Source organism: Nanorana parkeri, unplaced genomic scaffold, assembly GCF_000935625.1.
Source record: "Nanorana parkeri isolate BGI_ZX_2015 unplaced genomic scaffold, ASM93562v1 scaffold1293, whole genome shotgun sequence".
In the NCBI taxonomy this organism is placed as follows: domain Eukaryota; kingdom Metazoa; phylum Chordata; class Amphibia; order Anura; family Dicroglossidae; genus Nanorana; species Nanorana parkeri.
The window spans coordinates 136361-144871 of NW_017307561.1; the positions used below are offsets into that span (position 1 = coordinate 136361).

The following is an 8511-nucleotide window of genomic DNA, read 5'->3' on the forward strand; positions in this document are numbered from 1 at the left end:
TTCCAAATATTTAACCCTGTCTGTACTGTGCTGGCAGATTTCATTATCACTTGAAAACTAGATGAGCAGGACTGTCTGTCCTAACACAGGGTTAAAGACTTGAAGACGTATGTTTATAAACGTAAATAAAACTGTCCCTCAGTCAGTCCCTTATCAGCTCACAGGCATCTATTCTGACCACTAGAAGCTGCCTGATAAGTCCTGTTTAACCCTGCCCCAAAGAAATAGCTGAAAAGGTAAGAATTAAAAAAATATATATTTATAGGTATGCTGTGTGAATTGGAACACATAACAAACAGAGGTGCTTTTCTCAAAGTTGGCTGCAAATATGGAAATACCCTTTAAAGGACTGGGATCCAAGATCTATGTCAACTCATGAGAGTGGTATCGCCACGATACCCAGTATAAAGATAACATTCTGTGGGGTCATTGGATCCTTTTTATGTAATCATCGGTTCATAAAAAACCTTACCTCCTCCTAAAGTGGTAAACCTTTGGACCCTACACCCCGCCTGAGGGGGCAATATTATGGTGTCATGGAGACTCCTCGCATTTAAAAAGGTGTCTAGTGCAGTAGATGACTTATTGTCATTGCTTGTGTCCTCATTATGCTACTGGGGTGTGCCCGCCGCACTGCGCCCGTATCCTCACAGTCTTTCAAAACTACTTTCTAATCTCTCCCCCATCCTTCCCCCTGTTCACTCTCTTGCTAACCACCCTTTCCTCTATTTCTTTTCCTTATACAGCATGCTGTCATGGGACCTGCCCATTCGTCATGGGAAGTCCCCAAACAAGTAGACTTATGAGGACCACATGTCACCTGTTTAACATGTTTTGTTACCATTATACATTGTGTCAAAATGTATGTAATGCTCGAATCAAGATGTCACCAGCACGAGAATTCCAGATTAGTGCAAATCCATTTATTGATAAATGTCACTCAAATGACAAGTGCGTTAGAGGCCGGACAGGGTGCCCTTCATCATCTCTGAGCCTGATGAAGGGGACGCTGCGCGGCCCTGAAAGCGCTTATGATTTGAGGGACATTAACAATAAATGGATTTGCACTAATCTGGAATTCTCCAACTCGTGTGCAGGTGTCATCTTGATTTGAGCTCTACTATTTGCGGTGCCATCCGCAGTCATTACGAGAACCCGTTAACTTTGGGATATCCAATAAAGGAGTGCTGCAAGACATATGGACACTGTTAAAATGTATGTAATGAACACCGCACTATCTGTATTGTCTGTATGTTCTTAGTCCTTATTTCCTTAATAAACTTGAACTCTGACATTGTTTTAGATTTAAAATTTATAAACATACAAATAGTTTACAACCATGTATTTTATTTTGCAGCATTTGGATTGTCTTTTATATCATTAAAGATCTTCTTACTGTTAAAATATGACTATATATTTTTTTCCATAGTAAAATCATATAAAAGTTCTGGGCAATAAATGCATCAGGGAGTATAAAATGTCAATAGTGTGTGATTTCTTGAATGCCGCATATTATGCGCCTTTAATTCCACTTTCATTAGGAGCCGAGCTGATCAGGCCATAGCTATTTAATGTTCTGCAGCTTTGCGGTTCGGCAGATGGACTTTCAGTTTAGGTGACGGTCTTTATAAAAATTAAGGCACACTTTCATTAAAAGAAGAAGATCCCAATATAGAGAACAAGGTCAATCAATCAGTGATAAACTTGGGAGTACAGTTCTGATTAGTGCAACATTGCATATGGTCTTCGGCAGTTTTCTATCCTAATTTCCTTCATGATCAAAAGGACACTTGCCAACCTCTATGCTTTCAACTGGAACTACAGGGAGAACAAGGTGGGAAATACGGCTCCAGACCCCACCCAGCTTATCACTATCCATCTCCATATGTGATCTTAAAGTGCTAGGGCTAATAAACTGCTGCCAGAGGAAGTCCCGGACTTTTTCTTCCAGCTCCGGGAGAGAAATGTCTGGCTCAAGTGATGAATCTTCCAGTAGCACAGTGAGCACAAGTGCCACATTCTTGTAGGCAGCATTCTCATGATCACAATATTTGTAGAGGATGAGCAAAGAGCCAGGAGGCAAGGTTTCTAAACGATTTAATACGGCTGCCCGATATTCTGTCTGAAATCCTGAGCTGAGTTTCTCATCAATGTGGAGTTTGGCTGTACTGTCATTATATTCGGATTCAGATGGACCATGGATCACCAACCACCTGGCACTGTGGGCAGCAGCATAGGCTTGTGCTAGACCACTACCTAAACAGAGTAAGGTGTGTTTGGCATCTTGAGCCGCAGTGAGAATGATCGTAGCCGGTTCACGGGGTTCGGATTTGTTGAGATGATTTCTCAGCATTTTTTCACTTCTCAACCACAGGTCCCGACTCTGCTTCGGAAAATCTTTTTGGAGGCTTTTAAACTGATCCTGGAAAATCTGTAGCGCTGATCTGGCGTCTGAAGTCTGTGTTCCATGGAACTGAGGGAAATATAGACCAAGCCCAATAGCAATAAGAACTACAACAGCTGCAGCACCTGCAATATAAATAAAGATACCTTAACACCAGTGTTGTTTATCAGATTTCTTCAGGGAAATGCGTGCAACAAATTGAACAAAACAGAATTGCCTTCAGTATAGACCGGTCGCAGAGAATTATATTTGCAATGTGAAGACTAGTGTCTCAGTTCATTACAAAGTAATTAAACGGGACTTGTCATCTTTAAAAATAGGGCCGCATTTTACATAGTACAGAAGAGACCCGGACAAATGTAAATGTTGTTTTGAAAAATCTGGAACCTAAAACCCACAGCTGCCACATAACCCAAATGAAAGTTGTGTCAAATGCTCATTGGGCAGGGTTTTTGGGTTATTTACTCTGTATTCTTTCTCACTTTAAAAAGCATTCTAGAGAACTACTTCCCTTTACAAAAACTGATTATTTAAATGAAATGCTCCTGTATGACAGTCTAAACAAGTACCGAATCCAGTTACTATGCGATGCACAAGCTCCATAAAGCAAACTCAGTGACTGAGCCAAACCTTCCATTTGTCTCTCATTCCCCCTCACCTCCCCCAAACACAGATTCAGCAACAAAGGCAGTGCTGTCGATCCAGAAAGCAGTGGGCATGACTAGGTTCGGCCGGATACTGACTGACAGGGTTAAGACTTGAGAATCAGCGGTGACAATACTGATAGTCATGTTCCCTGCAACATTTTTTCATCCCGCTATAGTGCAAGTACGGTCTACATAAGAGTGGCAACGTCGCTCTGAATTCAAGAACAGTGCAGCATCCTTAGCACCCCATAACAGATAGCTGCATTAGGTGGACTGCAGTGGCAGGCTGAACAGCTATATGGGGTTCAACCATTCTGGAGAGGGGTGCATGGTCTGATTTGTCAAATTATAGGGACAACCTTGGAGTATACCCCCTGGGTTTTTTTTTGTTACATCTCCCAGACCAGGATGAACTAGGCTCCACTAAAACCCTGCCAACACCTAATTAATGCAGCTAGGTTACTCACACCACGGCTGTGGGGGGACACCTGAGCCCCCACAATTTTGGAATGGCTTAACCATGTGAAACATCTTTGCGAAATGGTAGAACTTCACTCTGGGCACCATGGATGCTGTTCACATGCAGTGTGGAATATGATAACCTTAAATCTAATTCTTTGAAGGTTTGATTGCAATTACAGACTTTTTTTTCTAATGGTCTGGGTGGGACTAGATCCAGTGCTACCTTAAGAGGTGGGGCCGACATTGTTCCCCAGAGAGGATTTCCATCTTTTTCTTTTGCCCTTTCCCTTTTTACGGATACTTATCCTAAGCTTACCTTAAACTTTTCCTTCCGTCCCCCTAACCTATTGTGCTCCCTTTTACCACTACCTTACGCTAAGGTGGTCAGAACATGAGTCACCCTGCTTCAGTGTGCCTCAAGTGGTTAGAGGGTAATTGTAATGGTTTTTGTACCCTTCTTTGTCCATTCTATTAAAGTCTATGTTTGATGTATTGAATATGCAGTATTGCTTGGCAGTGACCCCGGAGACTGTTGATTCATTATACTACACTCTAGGTTATCATTAGACTAGTCCATGCATGCGTGTGAGATGTCATTGCTTAAACTCCATGATGCTGTATGAAACTTTTTATGTCCACATGGAAGATGTTTCCATGATTGATACTGCTTTATTCTACACCCTCTTGTGTTTGTTTATATGTTTCTTTAATAAAAAAATTGATATGTAAAAAAAATAAAACAGGTATATTGGGGGACTTCTCAGGGGAAACTAAGGGAAAACTCTAAAGAAAAAATGCACTTATAATTAAGTGCTTATAATTTTTGTTTTAATGGGGGTCAACAGTTCTACATTAATGTAATGTTTCTGTATTATTAGCAACTGCTACCAGTAAAAAAAAACAAATTTAAAATATAAATTTTAAGAAACATTGACTTTTACCTAGTATTCCGATATTCACAACAGTTGGCTCTGGCCTCTGAATCTCTGTCTGTGTCGGCTCTGGATCCTCCTTCCGTGCAGCCTCGGGACCCTCCTTCCGTGCTACCTCGAGACCCTCCTTCCGTGCAGCCTCGGGACCCTCCTTCCGTGCTGCCTCGAGACCCTCCTTCCGTGCAGCCCCGGGATCCTCCTTCCGTGCAGCCTCGGGACCCTCCTTCCGTGCAGCCTCGGGACCCTCCTTCCGTGCTGCCTCGAGACCCTCCTTCCGTGCAGCCCCGGGATCCTCCTTCCGTGCAGCCCCGGGACCCTCCTTCCGTGCAGCCCCGGGACCCTCCTCCCGTGACAGCACCATATCCACCATCAAATCATCCTTCTGCTCCTTCAGGTCTGCCCTGGAATCGTGTCCTCTAGACTCTGGCCTCTCCTGCTGAGCTGGTTCCAGGTCCTCCCCCTGGTCCTTCTGGTCTGCCTTCGACTGTCCTCTAGACTCTAGCATCTTCTGACGGGCCGCCTCCGGACTCTCCTGACGGGCCGCCTCCGGGCTCTCCTGACGGGCCGCCTCCGGGCTCTCCTGACGGGCCGCCTCCGGGCTCTCCTGACGGGCCGCCTCCGGGCTCTCCTGACGGGCCGCCTCCGGGCTCTCCTGACGGGCCGCCTCCGGGCTCTCCTGACGGGCCGCCTCCGGGCTCTCCTGTCGGGCCGCCTCCGGGCTCTCCTGTCGGGCCGCCTCCGGGCTCTCCTGTCGGGCCGCCTCCGGGCTCTCCTGTCGGGCCGCCTCCGGGCTCTCCTGTCGGGCCGCCTCCGGGCTCTCCTGTAGGGCCGGCTCCGGGTGCACCCTCGGCTCTTTCAGGTCTCTAGATTCCTCCTGGTTGGATCTCGACAATATTTTTTGTCTCTCCATTTCTTCTGCATTAATGTTTGATACTGAAGGCACATTTTCATTGTCAGCAGTTTGAGTTGTGTTTACAAGAGGTTGTTCTTTCTTGTTTAGTTGATTTTGGTCAGACATATTGAAAGAATAATGTGTCGCCGATGAGATTCCTGTGTGGATTTGTTTCCAAACTGAGTTAGCAGTTTCATTAGATGTTTAATTGCACTTAGTGTTGATTCTTATAGTGACTCACATTAAAAATCATTTCCAAAGAAAATTTGATTACATTATCGAAAAGGTACACTTTCTGGACGGTCTGTTTATTCTACATGTTCCAAGAAATACTTCAAAGTTTAGGTTCTGTAAGGCTTCTCCGATCTAAGTGATCCTCATGTGTGTGAAAGTTCTCTTTTCATACTGATATCTGTTAGGTAAAAGAATAAAAATTTAATGTGAGGTAAAATAGTGATGAGACTCCATAACGTATCATAGACTGATGCAATACTAGTATACTGTATACAACACCCAGCGCTACAAAAACAGATAGGAAGTTAAGTGAAAACTTGTCAGCCAATTAATGACGGCAGCCCATAAGCAAAGGTATTTCTGCTGTCAGAATACAACAGCCAGCAGGGAAAAATATTCCATGCATGATCTTTAATGAGGATGGGGCTGAAGAAGAATATTCTTAAGGTGTACAGTCAGCGAAACCTACAAGTAACGTGCTTATGATGCCCCTGCCACCCCTATGTGACAGCACTGAGTACCTGAGCCCCCGCTCACAAAAAGGGAGGTAAGCAAGTCTCACAATCCCCTATATAACTAACAAGTATTGTATTTGACTCCCAGCAGTCTAGCAGAGCAGCAGAAGAGCCAGGGGAAAATTAGAGTGTTCTGCTAGTGGGGCAGCAAAAATGTGAAACAGTTGCTTTGCCTAACATGGACTAAGCACATAGTCACCTTAAAGGGAAACTCCACTTTACAAAAAAAATCATGTCACAAAACAAAAGATTATAGGCTATATATGTACCACACAAGCCATATATACGGTTATTAAAAATGACATTTCCATTTAAAACAGAAGAGGGGGGGGGGGGGGCAGCTCCCTGGAGCTCTTAGCCATAATGTGCTAGTATGCACAGCTAGTGCAGGTTCCATAGCCCCGCATTAGACATGAGGATGCCAAGGGACATTCCACCAGCCACAGAGTAATAGAGAGGTGAGTGCTGATTGCCAGGGGAGCAGCAATCAGGCAAGATAAGTGCTTGGTTTGCCCTGAGATAGGCTTTAAAGTTGATCTAATGTAGTGCTCTAGAAGTCAGGGATGGACAGACTTTGTTCCCCTTATCTCCAACCGGCAGCACAGTTTGATAGCATTAACTTTTGCTCTGCCTACTGTGAAATACAACTCTGATATCTATATGGGCTTGTAAAAACCCAGTTGAAACACAAACTTGACAGTAGTTAATGAAGATCTAAACCCAATCACTAACATTTCATATAAACTTCAATATCATAATGTAATTCCAAAGGTTGCTTTCAAATCATTTTAGAACAACAAATTCCTTTAAAAAAAATACCAGGTGATCCTCCATGAAGGCACATCTTAATATTGGATGACAACCGTGTCCCAAACGTGCTCCTGAGTTGTCACCCTATGACATGCACCCCTCAATGAGACTACAAACAGCCTTGCTGACACAAATTGAGCACGCATGGTTCACTGATGTTTATTTCTGGAAGCCAGCCCAGAGCAACAGTATGCAGCTTACGCTGAAGAAAATGCATATAGACAAGGATGAAAAAACAGGTGACAGAATATGTGATACATAATGCTTTAGCAAAAATGTAATCTAGCTAAAATTCAGATCAACTTTAAAGCCGAACTCCGGGCACAAGAGTATCACAGCAAATATAATTACTGTTGGCAAAAAATAAACCTCCCATCCATCTGACTTTATTCTAGAGCTCTCAATCCTTCTCTTCTACATGCTGGAAGTACAGCTCACACTATACTTTGGAACCTGATTGGATGCAAGCATTGCAGGTCTCATTAAGCTCAGGGCTACTGACACATCTCCACCCCCATCACAAAATGGAGCCAGCTCTGAGGAAGGGGAAACTCCCCGAAAACACGTTCAGCTGAGTCAGCTTGTTTCTGCTGGTCTAGCAGCATATTTGGATTGTTTTCTCTGACTGCTAGGAATCTGCATGTATCCTGAGATTTATGTCCAACATGCTTTTTATTCACCTCTTTGTGAGTACCATTTATCACTTTCAATCTTTCTAAACAAATAAAAGGATTATTTGCACCAGGAAAGGCGCCCGGTGTTTCTTTTTCTTTTTTTATACATCACAAAATGGAGCCTGTGTGTGTTTTGTGAATGTGCAGGAGGGGAGGGGGCAGAGATGTGAACTTAGCATTAAGGCCTATAAGACCTGCAGTGCTTGCATCTGCAATGGGAGCTGTACTTCCAACTGCATGTTAAAGAGCAGATCTGACAGCTCTAGAATAAAGCCAGCAGGTTTGTTTTCTGCCAATGGAATTTTTATCTCCAGTGATAGTGGTGAGTTTTTTGTGCCCGGAGTTGGGCTTTAAGGCCCAAATGAACTTTCAGTTCAAGATGGCTAAATATACTCCAAGTACATAAAAAGATAAGCTCTATTCATTCTTACCATTTATTTTCATTAGAAAGCAGCCACGGGCTGAGTACAAAAAGCCTGTTCCCTGCCAGGGACTCTTGTTCTCTGCAGAAGCAGCAGTCTCTCCACAGAGGTCTGGCCCCCCCCCCCCCTCGAGTCAGCCCTATAGCTCTGCAATCATGCTTCCTGATGATTGGAGATCGCTACGCCCTCTACATTATATTATGCTGTGGTAAACACACTGTAGCCTACATTTTACTGCCCATTCATTAAATGCAGGCTGGGGTGTGTAGCCACTGATGCTCCAATGAGTTTTCTCTGCTTAGCGCAGCAAAGAGAGCATCGTTGGAGGAGAGCCAGTCATGTGACCAGTAGGTCACATGAGCAGGCTCTCCTGGCTTTTTTGGTTCATTAATTTCTAATGTGCTCTGCTGGTTTCAGACTCAGTGCCATTGGAGCTCAACACACATTTGTAAAGCACACTACTGCGTTTTTGTTTTTAATAGAGACTTTTTATATCGCCCCCCCCCCCCCCCACCCCCC

The 8511-nt window shown here is 44.0% G+C and overlaps 1 protein-coding gene across 1 annotated transcript; it reads right to left on the reverse strand.

Annotated features, from left to right (window-relative positions):
• Positions 1–1758: 1758 nt before the first annotated feature.
• TOR1AIP2 (torsin 1A interacting protein 2) lies at positions 1759–5355 on the reverse strand. The gene is made up of 3 exons (XM_018569153.1): positions 4455–5355; positions 3063–3200; positions 1759–2529 (listed from the first exon to the last, which is right to left on the reverse strand). Exons 1-3 carry the CDS (start codon positions 5353–5355, stop codon positions 1763–1765), a joined length of 1806 nt encoding a protein of 601 aa, XP_018424655.1. The 3' UTR covers positions 1759–1762.
• Between the last annotated feature and the right edge of the window lie 3156 nt (positions 5356–8511).